This window comes from Carassius carassius, chromosome 10 (genome assembly GCF_963082965.1).
Source record: "Carassius carassius chromosome 10, fCarCar2.1, whole genome shotgun sequence".
NCBI classification, from domain to species: Eukaryota; Metazoa; Chordata; class Actinopteri; order Cypriniformes; family Cyprinidae; genus Carassius; species Carassius carassius.
This window is the reverse complement of record NC_081764.1, coordinates 16,894,705-16,915,744: the sequence shown is the minus strand read 5'-3', so window position 1 is coordinate 16,915,744 and position 21,040 is coordinate 16,894,705. Positions and strand designations below refer to the sequence as shown.

Below are 21,040 nucleotides of genomic sequence, written 5' to 3'. Positions count from 1 at the left end.
CGACTTCAGATTCCAGACTGGGAAAAACTGGTGGCTGGTAACCTAAGCTGCACTGGAACGGAGAAAGGCCCGTGGCTGACACTGGTAACGAATTGTAAGCGTACTCCACCATAGAGAGTTGTTGGCTCCAGGAAGAAGGGTTCTTGGAGACCAAACATCACAACATCCTCTCTAAATCTTGGTTGGCTCGCTCAGATTACACGTTACTTTGGGGATGATAACCCGAAGACAAGCTAACTGATTCTCCTAGCAATTTACAAAACTCTTTCCAAAATTTGGATATAAATTGAGATCCCCTGTCAGAAACCACGTCTACCGGGAGGCCATGAAGCCGAAAGACGTGATCTAGGACAGTGACCGCTGTCTCCTTGGCTGTCTGTAATTTGGGCAAGGGAATGAAATGTGCTGCCTTCATGAACCAGTCCACTATGGTCAAAACGACTGTCATGCCATTAGAGGGCAGGAAGGTGGTAACAAAATCTAGTGCGATGTGGGACCAGGGTCTCGAAGGGACAGACAGCGGTTGAAGGAGCCCATCAGGAGGTCGTTTAGATGACTTACCACTGGCACAAACTGAGCAAGCCAAAACAAAATCGCGGACGTCACGAGCCATAAGTGGCCAAGATCGTTGTTTAACTAACCCATTAGTTCGACTTATCCTTGGATGACAAGCAACGTTAGAGCAGTGACCCCACTGAATGACTTCGGACCTTAACTCCTCCGGCACAAATAAACGGTTCGGTGGACAACCGGGCAGAGGCGTTACCCCTTCTAAGGCCATCTTGACCTTCGACTCGACCTCCCATACGAGTGCTGAGACCACTACTTTCTCAGGTAAAATACACTTGGGAGTCACCGGGCAGGCGGAGGGATCAAAAAGGCGTGATAAAGAATCGGGTTTGACATTTTTGGAACCCGGGCGGTACGATAAAGTAAAATCAAAGCGACCGAAAAAAGTGCCCACCGAGCCTGCCTGGAATTAAGTCTTTTTGCAGTCCTAATGTATTCTAAATTCTTATGATCGGTCCAAACAATGAAAGGTACCCCTGAGCCTTCCAGCCAGTGACGCCACTCCTCTAAAGCTAATTTGACGGCCAACAATTCTCTGTTACCAATGTCATAATTACTTTAAGCAGGAGATAAACGATGGGAAAAAAACGCGCAAGGATGTACCTTATCGTCCGAGGCAGCACGTTGGGACAACACTGCTCCTACCCCCACTTCTGATGCGTCGTCTCGTCTGACGTGTTGAACGTGTTCCTGGAGAGATGAAGAAAAAATCAGTATGTCATCCAGGTAAACATATATAAACTGATCTACCATATCTCTCAACACGCCATTAACGAGTGCTTGGAAAACCCCTGGCGAGTTGGAGAGCCCGAACGGCATCACCAAGTATTCAAAGTGCCCTTTAGGGGTATTAAAGGCGGTTTTCCATTCATCCCCCGTCCTGATGCGGACCAAATGATAAGCATTACGTAAATCCAATTTTGTGAATACGGATGCTCCCTGTAACCTCTCAAAAGCTGAAGACATAAGTGGTAATGGATAGTTGTTATTTACCGTAATGTTGTTCAGCTCTCGGTAGTCAATACAAGGTCGCAGAGAACCACCCTTCTTACCCACAAAAAAGAATCCCGCCCCCGCTGGAGAAGAGGAAGGGCGGATGAAGTCTATAGCACAGTCGTAGGGACGATGCGGAGGAAGAGAAGCAGCACGGGACCTACTGAACACCTCCTTCAGGTCCAGATACTCTGCGGGCACGTTTGATAATACCATGTTCTCCTTCTGAAAGACAGAGACAGGGACAACAGGACAAGCAGAAACCAGACAAGACTCATGACAACTTTCACTCCACAATGTGACTGTGTTGGAACCCCAATCCACTCGTGGATTATGTTCCATTAACCAGGGGTGACCTAAGACAATGGGAGCTACGGGGGAGTCCATGAGAGAAAAGGATATGGTTTCGCAATGATTGCCTGAAGTGAGCCGAGTGATGGGTTCTGTGTAGTGAGTGATGTGAGGCAGTTCCTGGCCGTTGAGTGCGGTGACATGGATGGGAAGAGACACAGGCAGGACAGGAATGTTCAGGTGGCGTGCAAGGAGTGAGTCGATGAAATTACCTTCGGCTCTGGAGTCCAGAAGGGCGTGACAGTCGTGTGTGTGATTCTCCCACCGCAGTTTCACCGGAAGGAGAGTCGATGATGTTGTTGAGGACTTCCCAGCGGAGATCCCACCCGATAGTAGCCTCAATTTTACTAACGGGCTGGCTCTTTTACCGGGCAGGAATAGATGGTATATCCTGAGCCTCCGCAGTACAAACATAGTCCTTGGGACCTCCGCCGCTCTCTCTCCCTCCGGGACAGCCAAGCTCTACCCACCTGCATGGGTTCGTGGTCGTCGACGGGACCGACCGCGTTCTCTCGACTTGAGCGGCCCCTTTCCGGAGAGATGGGATGGCGTGTAGGACTGGTCTTTCTACCCAGCCGATTAATCCGGGCATCAACTCGCAGGGCTAGGTCGGTGAGACCGTTGAGTGTGGGGGGCAGCTCGGGGAGGTAGATCTCCTTCTGCGGCCAGCCCATGCAGGAATCGATCCCACTGCGCCGCCAGGGTGCGGAACTGGATGGAGTAATCCGTGACAGAAGATTTCCCTTGATGTAGGTCTGAGACCTGATGGGCGGCTTCCCTGCCGGCCGCAGCTCGATCGAAGACCCTTCTCATCTCCTCCGAGAGGGTGTGGAATGAGGCGCAACATGGATGTTGGTTCTCCCACACCGACGGCCCCCTTGGGGCAGCTTTGCCGGATAGTAGAGTCAGGGTGAACGCAACCTTCGACTCCTCGGTGGCGAAGGTGCGGGGCTGTAAGGCAAAGTGCATGGAACACTTATTAAGGAAAGTTCTGCAGAAGGTTGGCTCACCGGAATAGTTTTCTGGTGCCAGAAGTCGCGGCTCTGGCCGGAAGTGGTCCTGGGGGGTCTCCCGGGGGACGGACGGCGCAGGCGGTGCGATGGGTGCAGTGGGAGAGGTAAGCTGGTGGATCTGCTGGGTGAGCTCGGACACCTGTGCCACCAGCGCTTGGATAGCGCGTCCGGTGTTATCGATGCTCTCCTGCTGCTGATCCATACAGTTGACGCTGTGGTGGATAAAGTCAGATAAAGAGGTGGTGCTCGCTGCTTCCATTTTGGGTGAGAGCGTTCTGTGATGACTGGGTGAAGGAAAAGCTGGAAACAAGTGCGAGTATGAACAATAATTTAATGAAAACAAAACAAACCAAACAAGAATACAAACAACGCTGGGAAGATGACAATCCAAGATGGTGAAGGCGGTGAGTAATCCAGACAGTGGTGGAGAGTTGGCAGCAGGAGAGGATGGCACAGGAACTGCGGGGAATCGAGCCGAAGGTAAGTGGTGATGCTTGTGAAGGTGCGATGAATGGATGAGGTTCCGGGGGAAGACACGGACATCCAAACGCAGAACAACACAGAAGCAAAGAACAGTTACCAACATGAAACAACGCTCTCACAAACACAAGACGTGAGACAAGCCATTATATAGAGAGGGTAATGAGTGACAGCTGCTGCTGATGACAATTAACGGAGACGCCCACAAACTAATCAGTGCAGACACGTAACACACAGACTTCACCCACAACGTGCAAAACCCAGAGATCACGGTTTACCAACCATGACAGTAAGTAAAGTACTAGTAGCATAAATCTTAAATGTAGGCCTAAATATTTTTTGAGTATATGAAGCGCATACTAAGATTTACAATATGGTTGACTCGTTTGCTCAAACTTTTGCTGTTGCAGGCTATGCAGTAGCATCTGATCTTGCTGCATTGAAATTGTCTTCAATTCTGTGACTTGGATCACTAAACATCATACACATCTTGTCTTTATCTTGCCAAGAAGATGATACATGCATAGTGTGCCATTTTATTTCCACCCCTCACCTAAGCAGCCTTGAGAATCCTTTCACACGTTGAGGCAATGAATGTAGCTGTGTAATGTAAACACGTTAAAGCCTTCCTGATATAGACCAGATGCCCCAACATTAGCCAACTCGATTGCTTAATGTGTCTCACACTGTTCATCAGGCCAATTGTATGACGTCATCCCTTCAGGTTCCGCATTGAGCAGTTACATTACAATCAATATGCCTCAATGAAACGCATGTCGTTCGTCTTAAGGGTAAAGGAGTATCGATGCAAAACGGGCAACTCTCCAAGGTCTAAAATTATGGATAAATAGCAACTCACTCATAGGCCTATATTTGATTCTGTAGAATTTGCCAAATGTTCATCTACAGGTCAGCTTTCCATTCTTCGTAATATGATTTAGAGGCTCTGACTGTACAATCTCAGTCTGGCAGGCACTTTATATGCAGCAAAGCTCCCAGCATGCTTTGAGTCTGTTCACATGGGGCATGTTGCATTCCTCAAATTTATGCTTTGATTAAATGCAAATAGAAAGATAAACAGATAAACAGGATTTGGCCTGACATTCACTCAAGGTGGTGCTTTGTGAAGCAGATTAGTGTGGCTAATTTCTCTTCTGTTGGATTTTTAATTGGCGTTCGATTCAAATCAAACTCCTGCCACCATCCCTAGAGGCAAAGCGACTGGTGTACTGTGTCTAAAGGGCATGTGCTGTCTACTGTGTGATATCAGCTATGATGGCTGCTTTTTCATAATGTTTTAGATTCATATGTTCATTATAGTCTATATTTATGCTAATATTTTCAATAGGCATAATTCAGGTCTCCGACTGTATGACAATATTGTCTGAGCAGTTTATTAGAAACATAAAGACTTATAATTAGCTGCTTTCTCATTTGGTACCTCAAGCAACAAAATTTGTTTGTGTGCTTGTCACAGTTTTATTTGCCCGTTACACTTTATTTATAGGAATTTTAGTAGCTACAGGAATTCATTTTCCCTTTTCACCTTTTTTCTCTGAGGCTTTTGAGGAGGTGTGCAGGAAACCACATTCTGTGTTTTAAAGCTGATGTGTGTGAAGCTTAATAATTAAATAATTCATTCTGCATCTCTTTGTGCAAGCACTCCTGTAGCTGTGCAAGATTCTATATTTAACATCGACGTCACTTTTTCTCTCTCTCTTTCTCGCCTTCATTCCTTGAAAAGCTCAACACCTTTGGTTTTTCATCTTGACACGGGAGGTTTCTTTTTTATTTTTGTCACAGAAATCCCTTTTCATATATATGTTTTGAAGCCTGCACTAAGCATACACCAGAATTATAACACAAAAGAAATAATGAAAAGCATCAGCAAGCAGACTTGTCTTCATTTTATTTTGCAGTACCCAGCAGTATCTTTCCATCTCTCCTTACATTAGATTTTGACTGAAAGCAGTTTGAGTTAAATATAATTTATTTTACTGTATTTTCAGAGGAGGCGGTAAATAGCAGCACAGGAATTACTGTAATAATCTAAGAATTATATGCCTCTTGTGTAATATAAAAAATATTGTCTGCTTTAAGCTGTTAGCTTAAAATTTGATATATTAAATTGAAGGTTATTTTTAATTCCCAGTGAATTATTTCAGTGAATTATTTCTTTCATGTTCCAAAAGTAGATCGAGAGAGAGAGAGAGAGAGAGAGAAAGAGAAGAAAGTGAGTAGCAGGGTGAAAGAGCTCATTGCTTCTGTTTAAGACAGCACAAGTGGCCTGGCATCGCTACAGAAACGGATGCGTGATCATTATGCTGATGATCAGCTGTGTATGAGTGGATTGATTGAAGGACAAACTGTTGTTTTAAGTCTCACACATGATACATTCATAAACACAAGACTTTGTGCTTTGTAGGAAACTGAATGAGTGAATCTGAATGAGTGAAACAAAATATGCACAACTTGAGGGGCTTGTTGCATTGTGAGGTTAAAAATTCCTTAGGAATCTAAATATAATACAATCAATTCAAGCACATCAAGAGTGAAAGGTAACAAATTAATAACGCAAATTAATTAATTAATATCAATTTATGCAACCACTATAAGTACATTCAACCTTACTCAGATACAAACAGTGCACTCATGATAAGCGGTATGTAACATATAGCAATTCTCAACTGCTTGATTGTTATATATTCAAAAAATATAAACTATATTATCACTCAGTGGTATATTAAAAGGTGGATATCTAGTGAATACTACTTTATCTACATATATACAGTTTACTCATACAAATCAATATGTATTGTATAGCAAATCTTGTCTACATAATTTTTTATATGGTTGCTAAATCTAAACTGTATTATACCCCAATTCTTTATATAATGTTGTATATATAAGTCATATCTAACTTTGTCTGCATTCATACAGTACACTCACGTAAAGCTATATAAAGCCTACTATATAGCATATTTCAACTGTTTGTATCATTGCAAAACTATATTATCGCTCAGCTTTAATCTGCTAAATATGGCTGAGAAGTCATGAAGATATTATAAATATTAACATTGTGATAATTTTTTGTGAAGCTGCTTTGAAACTATTTGTATTGTGAAAAGTACTATACAAATAAATATGACTTGGCTAGTAAATCATATCTTATCTGAAAGATAAGAAAAAGTAACAGGCTTCTGAAAAAGTAACACTGAATCTTTGAATGTTTACTTGAAACAGTGCATTAAATTAGCTTTGTTCCAGAGGCTCAGCTCTCCAATGGTGGCTAGTTGTCCTTATCGGAATTTTCGTGCAGTAGAAATGTTCTACTTATCACAATCACAAAAAAGCCAGACTTCCATGATGTATTTCTCAGATCCCACTGATCTGTGGGCCCCCATCGATCCGGGAACTGCCCACAGGGAGCTACAACAGAGAAGACCAGGGGCCATCTGGATAAAAGCACTCACAAAACGCCTCCGTAAAATGCATTTGGATTAATAAACAACAAATTTGACATAATAGTGTACATACCATTATGCAAATGTTCACTTGGCATAGTTGCCTCTTTTTGCAACTTTTCAAAAACATGCTTTATATTGAATTCAACAGTCACACTCAAAATGCAATTTTCTGCAATAGCTGGTTTTACAAATGTAAGTGACACAACTGACTGCACTCTTACTGCAATAAAAGCACCAGCGGAGAATGAATTTGCTTTCAACGACAGAAGGCACTTTCATTCTATCAGTGTTCAAATAACCTCACCAATGCAGATGTGAGGTGGCCTGAGCCACCGCATCAGTTTATCTTACAATAATGTCATGGGCTCGTCTGTACATTTAAATTCTATGTGATGACTGGTTGAGAATATCTAGTAAAACTCAAATATTCATCAGGAAATCAGAGGGTCTGTTGTGGGATTTATTCTGAATTATTTGCTCACTGTTATGTTTATCCGAGCATGTAGGATTTTTATTCCTATAAAATGAAGTTATTTAACAGAATGTTGAATACCAAAACGACCAAATAGCTTATAAATAAGGAGCAAATACCATACAATCTCTCTCATGTATATATAAATATGTGGTAAATAAAAATTCATAGAAAAAAAAATGACACGCTTAAAAGATAAATCAGTCATTTTAAATGCTACAAGTGACTTTAAAGTGTTTTTTAAAGATTAACCTTAAGGGAGCATTAGATGATGGTGAAGGTATAAAAGTAAATTTCAAATCAGGGAAATAAATATGCAGAATTGCTGTAAATATCCAAAATTGGATGATATTCATCTAATATAGTCCAACAGTGATATATTTAATATTGGCAGATAACCAGTATGGTACTGAGGAACAGACATAAATGTAACCCGTTATTCACTAAAATTCTTCATCAATGCATTTGTTTGGAAAATATGTTTTATTTTAAACTTTTAATGTATGTGTTGTTTTCTCACTCTGCAGTATGTGTAATATATCATAAAGAGAGGCAGGTCCCAGAACAGAGTGATCATGTATAGCAGTTATTACCATCATCAAACTGACAGGCAGAACGTAATGGCTGTTTGTTTTAATCTAGACAACATCTGCTGATTCTTGGGATGATATCAAGAACACGTTTATATTTGCCATTCACAGAAACAGCCATATTTCCACTCAATTTCAACATCTGATTTTATTTTGTTCTTACATGATGTTTTCCTTCTGTCATAACAGGCAACAATTGGAATTGACTTCCTGTCAAAAACCATGTATTTGGAGGACAGAACGGTAAGCAGCCTAGCATGTTCTAATACAGTACTAAATCAGATGCACTCCTCTGTTTTCTATTCCATGTCAAAAGAGAAGAGTTTTAATGAAACCATATTGAATCTCCAAAGCTTTTTTATTATACCAGCTGGCTGCCTGACAGTTTTAGTATATGGCTGGAAGCTCATGTAACAAGAAAATAGATTGTATCCTCTAGAGATGTCTGGAGTTTATAACCCAGAAATGATTCCATGACCTTCAGCGAAGCAGTTTGGGGTGGTTTTATAAGGTCATATCGATCCAGCTCCTGGCTTGTGTTTATGTAATTGTGTGTTTGAGAGGCTGAATAATATGACTGTTCAGTTGGGCGTCTCTGACTTCCAGGTTCGGCTGCAGTTGTGGGACACGGCAGGCCAGGAACGTTTCAGGAGCCTCATTCCGAGCTATATAAGAGACTCCACTGTAGCTGTAGTGGTCTATGACATCACAAGTGAGTGTAACACACACACTTCAGTGATCAAACCTCCTCTGCAATACATTACCATGAGCCAAAAAAAACATGGGGGTTAACATGGTTACAGCTGCCCGATTTATCAAGTTGAGATGTGATCAAAGATGATTCTCTATCAGTAAAGTGTGTTCCAGGTCTGCCCTTGTTTAACACTATAACCAGATAACTATAACTTCAACCCCAAAGATTATAGACGCAGCTGTAGGTTATTTGTCACGATAAAAAGATGACAGTTTTATTGTCTGTAAGCCCCACTGTGACTTTTAGAGAGAGAGTGAACGGTGCACACAGCTCTGTTGGTGTGACCAGGAAACACAAAGCTTGATTTTATAGGTAAAACAGCCAAAGTCAGTTTTACCTTGAAGGCGAAGCAGGTTCACTGATGACAGGCTGTACATGAACAGGCGTAAATGCCATAATAAAACCTCAGTCGAATATTTCAATATTATGTCAACAGCACACGGTGAGGTACAATATCAGCAATATATTTATTACATTTTGATAAGGTAAGAAATGATATAAGCTCAACTACTGTGAAAATTTAATAATAATAATAATAATAATAAAACGAATAAAAAAAATTATTAAAACATTCTGATAAAAAAATTAATTGTTTCAAATAATTTACCCTTCAACCAAAGTATTAATGGAAAAATAATGATATTATCAACACAACTTATAAATCTGTTATGGCTGTTGATTAGCTAAAAATGTATAAATAAATACCTGATTATAGAGGTTTCTCTAAGTAACTGCACTTAACATTAACATTTGTCAAAATATAAAAAATTTTTTTACATTGATTATGCCAATAAATGTTGAAATAACATAAAGATAGTATTGTGTTTAACTGCATTAAAAACAGGCCTGAATTACTAATTCTAATGCTTATATTAAATGGATGCATAAACCAGGTAATTGTAGCCATTCAGTATTACACTGTAATGCAGCATACAAGCTTAAACTGCAAATTATGAGATTGTTTTTAGTTTGCCATTTATTAAGAATTATGGAGCATTAAAAATATGATAATGACTTATAATTTAAGTGATCTTAAAACAATATTTAACAGTATTCAGTGGGGTACACAAAGACCATCCTCGGTCAGCCTCTCTCTCACTTTACAGAGTGGTGCACAAATTATTTTGGATACAACAGCGAATGTTAATAGCAGAGTCCGCAGTGTTAGCCCTACAAAGTATTTACCACCTTCTGTCTCTGGTTTTCTCTATAAAGATGTGAATTCATTCCAGCAAACTTCCAAATGGATCGATGATGTGAGAACGGAGAGAGGAAGTGATGTCATCATCATGCTGGTGGGCAATAAAACAGATCTGGCAGATAAGAGGTGAGTTGTCTCACTCTCAATCTTTCTCACATGCTTTTATTTTTAAGCTGCTTAACAAGGCTGATTCACTCACCAGAGTGTGAATCGAAGCTGACAGTTTCATTAAAGCGATTCTCTGAAAAACAAAAGGAAAAGGAAGCCTTATTCTCACTTTAGACTTCTGGGAATAAAGGGTGATGGATAATCTGAGAACAAACCATATGTTTGTGTGAAAGATAAGAGACAGAGGAAGCAATGCAAAAATAACACATTGTTTAGAGAAGGTTTGCTCTAAAAGGACCTCTCCCTGACAGTAGTGTTGGAGAGTAACTAGGTCAAAGCAGTGATGCTTAACTATAGTATGAACTTACAATTAAGTTTTAAAATAACAAGCTACTATTACAATGTAGTGAGGCAAAATGCTACATTACTGTTATATATTTGTACACATGGCCGAATGAGTCAAGGTAATAATCTATGAAGTGTTGAGAAGTATAATTATTTTTAGTGAATTGCTTCGTTTGGATGGTTCCTTTAAATTAATTTGTTGACAAAAAATATTTACCATCCAGCTGAGGCTCTCCATTTAAGATTTAGATGAATGCTGCTGTTCATCAATGTTTTTTGATTAAATTATACATTATTTTGCATTTTGGATGTATTAAAAGGAAATATATGCACTACAATGCAAAAGTGTGGGGTCAGCAGGATTTATTTTATTTACTGGAAAGAAATTAATAATTCATTCTACAAGGATGCATTACATTATCAAAAGTGATAAACAAACAAAAAACTAATTCTGTTTGAAATCAGTGCTGTTCTTTTGAACTTTCAATAAATCTTGAAAAATGTATCACGTTTTCATTTCAGAATAATAAGTAGCACATCTCTTTTCAACATTGGTAATAATAAGACATCTTTCTTACGCATTAAGCAATTCGGCTTTGCCATCCTTCAATAAATTACATTTTAAAATCTATTCAAATAGAAATCAGTTATTCAAAACTGTATTCAAAAACATAAAAAAATCTTACTGACCTCAAATGATCAAGTTAATTTTGTTACCCTGTTTGAAATCTATGCCAGATAAATATTGCTCTGACTGAAAAAATGACACATAGTTCCTTTTTTTTTTTGCTTATACATTTTTTTGTTTTTGTATATTTAAAAAGATATTCCCCCCTTGAAGAGCTTTGATGTTATTTGTTTTTGTTACTAGATTGATGTTTAGCTTATTACTTTTTTAAAAGAGTAACCCCCCAACACAGTACAAAGCCTGAATTTATAATCACCAGCCCTAACATTAGTAACAGCCCTAACATTAGTAAAAGCATGCAGTTGGGACCAGATTAAATCACTTTTATAAATATGAAATATCAATGTCAAATGTTTCACTGTAGACAGATCAGAGAAACGTGCCATCGAACAAATTAAACTTTTGTAAGGAATGGGCATTCATGCTTCACTTACTCAGTCCTTCAGAGATATGGGAGCTCAGGGATAAATACAGCTCAGTCTCTCTCTCTCTCTCTCTCTCTCTCTCTCTCTCTCTCTCTCTCTCTCTCTCTCTCTCTCTCTCTCTCTCTCTCTCTCTCTCTCTCTCTCTCTCTCTCTCTCTCTCTCTCTCTCTCTCTCTCTCTCTCTCTCTCTCTCTCTCTCTCTCTCTCTCTCTCTCTCTTATCCATACTAATTCACAGCTCTCAGTCTTAGGAGACTTTGAAACAACAGTTTTTTTTTTTTTTTTTGAAACAGAACAGATTATTAGAATCGAGAGCAGTTATTACAATTAAATATGGCGAGAAACCTGAAAACTTGATTGTTTTTCTGTTTGTCACCATGGTGATCAGTACCACATGCTGAGAAAGAGCTGAAGTCTTTCTATTGTAACATGTTTAAATATGGGCATATTCATGAGTGGTTTCCCTGATGACTGTGGTGGAATGCGCAGGTGGAGGTGGAAAAGGCTGATAATGGGGACACTTAGCTCTGTGCTGACATAAAGCATAATATTAATGACTCTTTCAATTTCCATTGAAGGCATACTTTAGTGATACGCATGATACGTTTGGGGATGATGTTGAGGGTTCGTGCACTCATTTTAAAATTATATAAAATTGGAATAAGTTTGCAATTTTTATTGTTTTATAAGATTCCATGAGTCCTGATAAATGCAATTTCAACTATTTCTGAAGTGCTTCTTGTTGGACTTGTAAGCATATGTTTTTTTCTTTTTTTTTTCTTTTTTATGCTGTTTAATTATTAAGCAGTGTCTCATTTGCTATTTAAAATTGATGTTTTCATTTTTAACTTTCTATTAATCAAAAAATTGTGTTCAGCTGAGACGATATAAAGTCATAACAAAACCAGCATATTAAAATGATTTCAGAAGGATCATGGGACACTGAGCATTGGAGTAATGGCTGATGAAATTACAGTTTTATCTAACATTTAACATATTTTTTATTAATTCTTAAATTTGCATTAACAAAAAGTGTGAAAACAGTCCAGGAATATATTTTTTAATATATTCAAATAGAAGACAGTTATTTTAAATTGTAATCATATTTCCCAATACCGCTGTATTTTTGATCACACAAGAGACTTGACATAACAGAGATTTAAACATAAGAGATTTAAAATTGCAGACCCTATACATTTCTGAAATTTACTGTAATATAAACCTGATTTCCAAGGCTTCTGAATCCAAAATGATAACAAATCAATGACATTGATAAATTCACATCACACCATTGTGAGATTAGAGTGTCTCATGATGTTAGACAAGAGCTGTAACAATATTGACTGTCAAAGGAGACTAGATTTAGGCTGTTTCATAGCAATAGATAAGACTGGCTTTAGACCAGTGGATGACACTGAATTAGTTGTTGTGGAAAAAGACAGACACTGTGGGATTTGTATAATGATGGCATGATGCCCTGGGGAGGATTAAAGTGTTTGTGGCATGGCAGAAAGTGCCATGTAGTTATTGTGCAAGAGGAAGTGAAAGGTTAAGCAGAGCCTGGCATCTTGGACATTAGTTCCATTAAATATGAACGCTATGACACTAGACATACTGTACTACTGCCAGTGTACTAACTTTATGGCAGTGGTGACAATGGGCTGGTAACTTCACGTGCACCTCATCATATGTTGTGTGTAGTGTTCTATAGATGCTCTTTGCCGACTGCTCCTGTTGTGACTCTGAATCTGCAATCACACTTTGGACGACTGAGAGCTGCAGTTATACGATTGAAGGCGGATCCTCTGTCACAGTGTAGCGAGTGTCTCTGTGCACAAGAAAGATATTAAAAACCTTGGGTCAGACTGTTGCCATGGCACCCAGTAATAAGTCAGGAATGAGCAACCTGTCAGAACATTTGCTGCGATATATGTGCGTTTATAATTTTTTATATACAATATATGCACACATGTGCATACAAATGCAACAAATCAGAAGTCAGAAGCCAGTAAGAGCTTTATTGCCAAGTATGTTTACACACACAAGGAATTTGTCTTGGTGACAGGAGCTTCCAGTGCAGGAGAAAGTACAGACATACATATTACACAGTAGAGATGAAATATTGTTCAGGCTGATTAGCCTGCAGGGGAAAAAAACTGTCCTCGTGCCTGGCTCCCGACTAGAGGGCAACAGTTGAAAGAGAGAGTGGGCTAAGGTCTGTGGGGTCAAAAGTGATTTTCTTAGCCCTTTTCATCACTCTGGAAGTGTAAAGATCTTGGAGGATGGGAAGGGGGAACCAATAATCTTCTCAGCAATCCTGACTGTATGTTGTAGTCTCTTGATGTCTGATTTGGTATCTGAACCAAACCAGACAGTTGTGGATGAACACAGGACAGACTCGATGGCAGAGTAGAACTGATTCAGCAGCTTCTCTGGTGGGTTGAATTTCCTAATTTGGCAAAGGAAGTAACGTCTTATACTGTAATTTTATTGGAATAACGGATTTAAAGTCAGTGTGGGTGTAATGCATGAATTTCTGTCCAGAGGATTTTTGTTCTCTCAGAGGAACAGATGGCACTGCACACTTCCAGACAGTCTACTTGATGTCAGCTGAGATTACCTACCCTTGAGCCAATACCAAAAGAAAAGAGACACATTCAGCCCAACCTAGTACTGTATACATCAATCTAAAGCTTCGAACACAATCAATTTAATGTCAACTTGAAAATAAACTAAATGTGTTGTGTGGAAAACCCCAGGTTTTGACAGCCTGCAGCACATTATAATCAACTATTTCAAGGTCAAGATGTACCAAGAGCAGTGCTGAATGCTTTTTCGCCATTTCATAGAGTTAGTGATTAAACAAATGAGTTTGTGAAGAAGTGAGCACTGAAAGGACTTTTAAACTCCTGAATGTAATCACAATAACTTTTAATATAGTCAGATAACTCCGTTACACATGCATGCTAAATATGTATGTGCTGTTTCTGTGAGCTTACGATAGCGCTGGATAAAACATTTATAACCGAAAGATTCAGCAGACCTGCTGACAAGATTCTGCTCTATCAACATTTATAACTTAAGATACACACCTTCTTCTTAATCCCCTCTTTTCTTTTTGTGAATATCAAAATATTTAGTTTATGGCTTCTGAGGGACTTCAAAAGCACATTCATCAGCCAGAGATATACATCAGGGTCAGGTTTGGAGTCCTTGGGTTGGTTTTCTGAAGTCATTTATTTTACTTAGATGTTGAAAAAAATGGTGTCTTTTATATTTTACCATTTTTCTGCTGTCACAATTTTCCTTCCCTGAAGGGTTGTGACTGAAAAGTGAAAAGCAGTTTCACACTCTTTAATAGATGAGAAAAGGGCGCGAAAACATATCTGCACTGCTTGGAGGCACTTTGATCATAAAACAAAACCACATCAAACCATATCTGATGTTCATATCCGTCAAGTTCTTCAATTGTCACAGTAGCTTTGAAAAAAGAAGAACTACCTTCATAGTTCTGCCATGGATGAATAGAGAACTGCATCTCTGAAGAGACCATGTTATCTCTGAGACAGAAGTAAGTCAAGTTGGCATCATAGGCAGAAATCACCTAAATTAAAAACCACACTGTTTATTTTAAATAATATAATTATATGTCCTTAAAATAATAAGTAGAAAACAATATTGTGATAGTACTGATAACCATGATCACCATAATAATGATAACACATTTTCATACTGTTTCATCCATTAATATATATACAGTCAGACCAAAAATATTCAGACACTACGCATAATGTTATATATATATTTATATATATATATATATATATATATATATATATATATATATATATATATATATATATATATATATATATATATTTAGTTATTTATTTATTTAGTTATTTATTTATTAGTTTATTTAATAGGGACCATGCATATTCATGTACATTGTTGTATGAAAATACACCATGTAAATATGCCAGAATTAGTAAAAAGATACTATTTTTCATCTGCAGTCCCTAGGCCGGTAAATTAAAAACTAACAAAGAAAATAACCAACAATCATATAACATTCATTCACTATGACAACAATACACATAAATAAAAATATACATTAACAATACAAACAAACAAGACAAAAAAATTCATAATAACAATGACATTATACATCCACTACTATTCTACATTAACAGTGAAAATGTATGACTAATAGTGCTGAAAAAAAAAAAATAATCAATCGCGACCAACCGCATCTAAAACAATAGTCCACGCCCGCACAATACACATGCTTGCACCATGCACAATCATCCTGCATACATAAATACACACACACGCATATACATACTCAAGATCTTTACTTATCCATATATAAATTATTCACATCTATATACAACATAAACCATGTATAAATGTACATACAGTATATACATGTAAATATTTCTTAAATAAATAAATGCATATGTGTGCATTCGTATACACAAAACAACTACACAAAGCACACACACATACACCATGCAAACACAAACCTCCACTCCAGACGCGATCAATTGCCACTGTTTTAATTGAGTTTTAAAGGAAGTGAATGAAGGACACTCGCGTATCACAAGGGGCAAGCTATTCCAAAATTTACCACCTATTATTGATAATACATTTTGTCCAAAGGTGGTATGTCTAAATGGTATCATACAGTCCCCTTTTATAGAGGCCCGTGTACCACCTCCACTTGCAAGCCTTTGAAAAAAGGCATGCAGTGGAGGTGGAGCAAGATTATTTAACACCTTATAAACTAGACAAATGTACTTGAAACGTTTGAAATTGTCAAAACTTAAAAAATTATGTCTCTCTAGAATATTGCATATATATACAGTACAGACCAAAAGTTTGGACACACCTTCTCATTCAAAGAGTTTTCTTTATTTTCATGACTATGAAAATTGTAGATTCACACTGAAGGCATCAAAACTATGAATTAACACACGTGGAATTATATATGGAATTATATACATAACAAAAAAGTGTGAAACAACTGAAAATATGTCATATTCTAGGTTCTTCAAAGTAGCCACCTTTTGCTTTGATTTCTGCTTTGCACACTCTTGGCATTCTCTTGATGAGCTTCAAGAGGTAGTCACCTGAAATGGTCTTCCAACAGTCTTGAAGGAGTTTCCCGAGAGAAGCTTAGCATTTGTTGGCCCTTTTGCCTTCTGTCTGCGGTCCAGCTCACCCCTAAACCATCTCGATTGGGTTCAGGTCCGGTGACTGTGGAGGCCAGGTCATCTGGCGCAGCACCCCATCACTCTCCTTCTTGGTCAAATAGCCCTTGATGCCTTCAGTGTGACTCTACAATTTTCAAAGACTCTTTGAATGAGAAGGTGTGTCCAAACTTTTGGTCTGTACTGTATATATATATATATATATATATATATATATATATATATATATATATATATATATATATATATATATATATATATATATATACTAGTGGGTGCAGGACACTATAGTTCATTTATGCAAGTGAGGATAGCAAAATAAGGTAAACTGACATTATTCTCAAAAATTCTTCATACAGTCGACTACCAGTAAGACTGATAAACACTTGGGACCAAAAATTATTCAGACACTCGTGTTATCTGACATCATCCAGATTTGTTCTGACACAGTTTAACTCTTTTTGTTTTTGTAATATTGTTTCCATTTTCTAAGCTATAGCAAATAAACTTTGATAATGTGTCTAAATAAATTTTGATTTTACTTTTTTAAAAACCTGCGTACATCAATAAATTATATTTTAATTTACATGAAAACTAAATTTAGGTAGGATTTCTTTTTTCTTTACCAATTAAAATGTAATGTTGATCAGTGGGGTTATGCAAATGATGAGATGAAAATGATTTAAAACATTTTAGTTTTAGAATTTACCCGTACTTAGATATAATTCTATTTAGAGTGAATTTCAATTAAATAATGTAATTAAGTTCAGCATTACAGTAATTATATCAATAGCAAGTCTTGTGGGCACAGTTGGCACCATTTACAGAGAATGAGCTGTATAATTTGAGAAGCAGCGAGCCAAGAAAGCAATTCATGAGTTAAGTAAACTCACAAATGCCTCTGAGCTCCTGTCTGTGGAGAGAACAAAAGAGAACAAAAACTGGTTACATCACAGCTGTCCCAGCAGACAGAGCTCAGTGGTTTAAATACAGCATGTCCTATTCACATCTCACTGCTCTGAGATACAGCGAGTCTCGTCTTCAGCCTACTCATTTCTCTCAGCCCCCTCACATACACACATAAACATGCTCCATAGTCACAGACATGGATTAATGTCACAAGTGTGTCATACAAATGAAGCTTAATTAATGAGCCTTCCCTTTGTACAATTAATCAGTTTCTACATCAATTAATTAGAGTTGGTAGAGATGAGGGGAGGGAAGCAATGACTGATACCGCTGTCTCAGTCTCAGCCTTTGCTATATAATAATACTTTACCCATAATCTGTGACCTATTAACCACTTTATCAAATACTACATTTCCATTATTGCTATTTTCATGAATCTTCTAGGGCTCCTGGGCAGTTTCGTGATAGTGGTTGCCATTACTGGCAGAATGATTATTTGCTTTATGTGTTGTCCTGGTAATGTGACATCTCTTTGCCATTATTCTTCATGGATTCCCTCCTGCCAAGACCAGTATACAGTAGCTGATCTCTAGCAGGTGTTGTGTTTTTGATGCTGGTGTGAAGGTGTCTCAACCAAGGAGGTCTGGAGAAAGTATCCTTCAGCCTATTCCCATTCAGCTTAATGTCTGATGCTCAGCTGGTGCACAAAATCTGATGTAAAATCTGTAATCTTTGCTCAAGGGCGCTCAGTTCTGAACGCAATTGTTTTTGAGCCAATCAGCTGAGCTGTAAATGCCATATGTTCAAAACATTTTTGACATTAGTATATAAATAAGGTCTATAAAATATACAAAATAATGCAAATTAAGCAAAACAAGCCCAAACAAGTAAAACATTTCTTGCCCCATCATACATCTACTGGATGGAAAAAAATATATAATTTATATGGTACTTGCAAATAAATAAATACTTTTATCAGAATGGCTGGCTATTTATTAATGGCCATCAAAGGAGATTTTTTTGACTTTACATTTACAGATATGATTTTACAGTTTTACTCAGAGCAACTTATAAACGCAGTTGGTGAACAAGTCAGCAAGAGGTATTGTGTTGTGTTGAGTTGAGCTGAGTATCAACCAGCAATATTTTTGGCTGGTGATTAGCATGCCTGTGCTGGTCCAGTGTCCAGACCAGCACTAAACCAGATTGTAAATTCATGGTTTTTAAGCAGGTGTCATCGTATTTCAGTAATATTTATAAATAAACTCATGAATACAAATCTTCAACCTTTTCACAGGCAAATCACAATTGAGGAAGGTGAGCAGCGGGCCAAGGAGCTGAGTGTGATGTTTATTGAGACCAGTGCCAAGACAGGCTACAACGTCAAACAGGTGAGTTTTATCTCAACACTGTCAGCATGTGAGTGTGACAATAGCTCTGCGTTTGTTCTGATTTCTCTTCTGAGGTGCAGTTGAAAGCATGATTCAGGATTACTAAGCACCAAGGTGTAAGAGATCAGATGCAGCACTGCTGTGTTTTTTCTCTCTCTCTCTGAAAGCCGTATGTACAGCACACAGTGTGTGTTGTGTGGGCTAAAGTGTGTGTGTTTGTGTATGTTAATGTCAGCTCTGTCTGACTGACAGACTGTGCCAGTCGTTCAGTCGTCATGTCTCGCTTCTGTTAGAATGACAAAGCTTTGCTTACTTTGAGTTAAGGGTTGTGTAATTAGTCAAATACAATAGCAGTCGTGGCCTAATGGTTAGAGATTTGGACTTGTAACCCAAAGTTTGCGGTTTTGAGTGTTGGTACCAACAGGGATTGTTAGTGGGGGGAGTGAATGACCAGTGCTCTCTTCAACCCTCAATGCAGCCACGACTGAGGTGAGACCCTTGAAGCAAGGCAACAGAACCACAGCAATAATAGCTGCCCACTGCTCCAGGTGTGTGTTTATTGCTCACTGCTGTGTGTGTGCACTTGGATAGGTTAAATGCACATACTGTATGGCCCTCACTTCACTTCACTGTTTACGAATTGTGCCTCTTTTAGGAAGACTTTATAGATAGAGATGTGACGTTATAAAATAGTCAACATTTCTTGAAGGTCATATTGGAAAAGTAATTTTGTTTTAGCTTTTTAATTTAAATTTTTTTTAGAATTTTTGTGCATATAAGGGATGTTTGACAGTAATATGTTTGACTTAGTATTATATATAAAAAATACTCAAATTACCAAATTCAGTAAATATTTTAAATTATACAATTATTGTATTAAATGTCAGGTAAATGATAAAATGTTTTTTTTTTTTTGGAGTAAAACGGTTTTCACAAAAAATTAATCTAAAGAAAAATGTAGTTGAAAACATATTTCAGTAAATATTTAAAATACTAAATGGTAAAAACTTTTCTTTTTCATGCACCCCAAAGCACCCTCTAGTAGCACCTTTGGGGTCTCCGGACCACAGTATAAAAACCTGTGTACTTTGATAATATAAGTGGTCAATAATTGTGACATTTATTGTTTATAATTAAAAATACTTTATATTGAATTCTTTCACCAAGTAATATAATTAATTATCATAATATTGAACTGTATTAATTTTATGCATTAATATGAAATGTGCAGTCTTCAAATCAGAATTTAGAGTCAGATCTCTCCATTTTACAGTTACAGTTTGAAACTTGAGGCTTATCCTATGTAGTACATGTCATTCTTCAAAAGTAATAATGAGCTGTGTTATTGTTCATTGTTCCATCAGCTGTACTGGACACTAAGCCTTTATTCTTCTCAAAGCCATGTATCACTGTTTCACAGGAGCTCAGCACTGATAGAACAACATTAAAATACGCTAAATCTCTCTGACACAACATATTATTGTCACCAGACGTGGAGCTGACTTGTTCCAGTCTCCATTACAAATTGAGGTCATTTTCAACTGACTGGAGCATGTGTTTGCTTGCAGACATTTGATTCTGTCTTGTCTGGAGCAGGGAACCACATTCATCTAAGGTTATGATCAATACCTAAATTTTCATTGTTATTTCTTCAATAACAGCACCATTAGTTAAACTGATTACCTCACAGAGTATAATGACTCAAATATTGATTGAAGAATTGCAGGGAGTCAGATCCTTTCCAGGATGAAATTGAACTCTTGTGTAAATAATACAATACTAAACAAGTTTTGATAATAATAAAAATAGAGTCATTTGTTGTATATCAGTGATTCCTTGCCATAATTTGTAATAATATGAAGTTTCATTATAAATGCAGAGCAAGAACATTGTTAATTTTCAATTTTGAAAAGTTCCGTAGGCCTACTTTAGTACAGAATAATAAAGTGATTCATTTTCATCTCAGTTTTATTTTTAAAACAAATGAAGTGGCTCTTTTACATGCAATGACGTGTGTGTATGTGTGTAGCTACTTAACCGTATTTTGAGAACAAACTTGTACCCACAAATGA

At 37.7% G+C, this 21,040-nt stretch overlaps 1 protein-coding gene across 2 annotated transcripts in view; it reads left to right on the top strand.

Moving 5' to 3' along the window:
- The window catches only part of LOC132151900 (ras-related protein Rab-6B), a 101,699-nt gene that overhangs the window by 70,555 nt on the left and 10,104 nt on the right, over window positions 1–21,040 (top strand). Inside the window, exons 3-6 of one of the 2 annotated variants that reach the window (XM_059560419.1) lie at window positions 8,126–8,179; window positions 8,522–8,648; window positions 9,906–10,017; window positions 18,875–18,968. In XM_059560419.1, the coding sequence (XP_059416402.1) occupies window positions 8,126–8,179; window positions 8,522–8,648; window positions 9,906–10,017; window positions 18,875–18,968 (387 nt within the window). The remainder of the gene's footprint in view (window positions 1–8,125; window positions 8,180–8,521; window positions 8,649–9,905; window positions 10,018–18,874; window positions 18,969–21,040) is intronic. The other variant, XM_059560420.1, reaches the window with a different exon arrangement.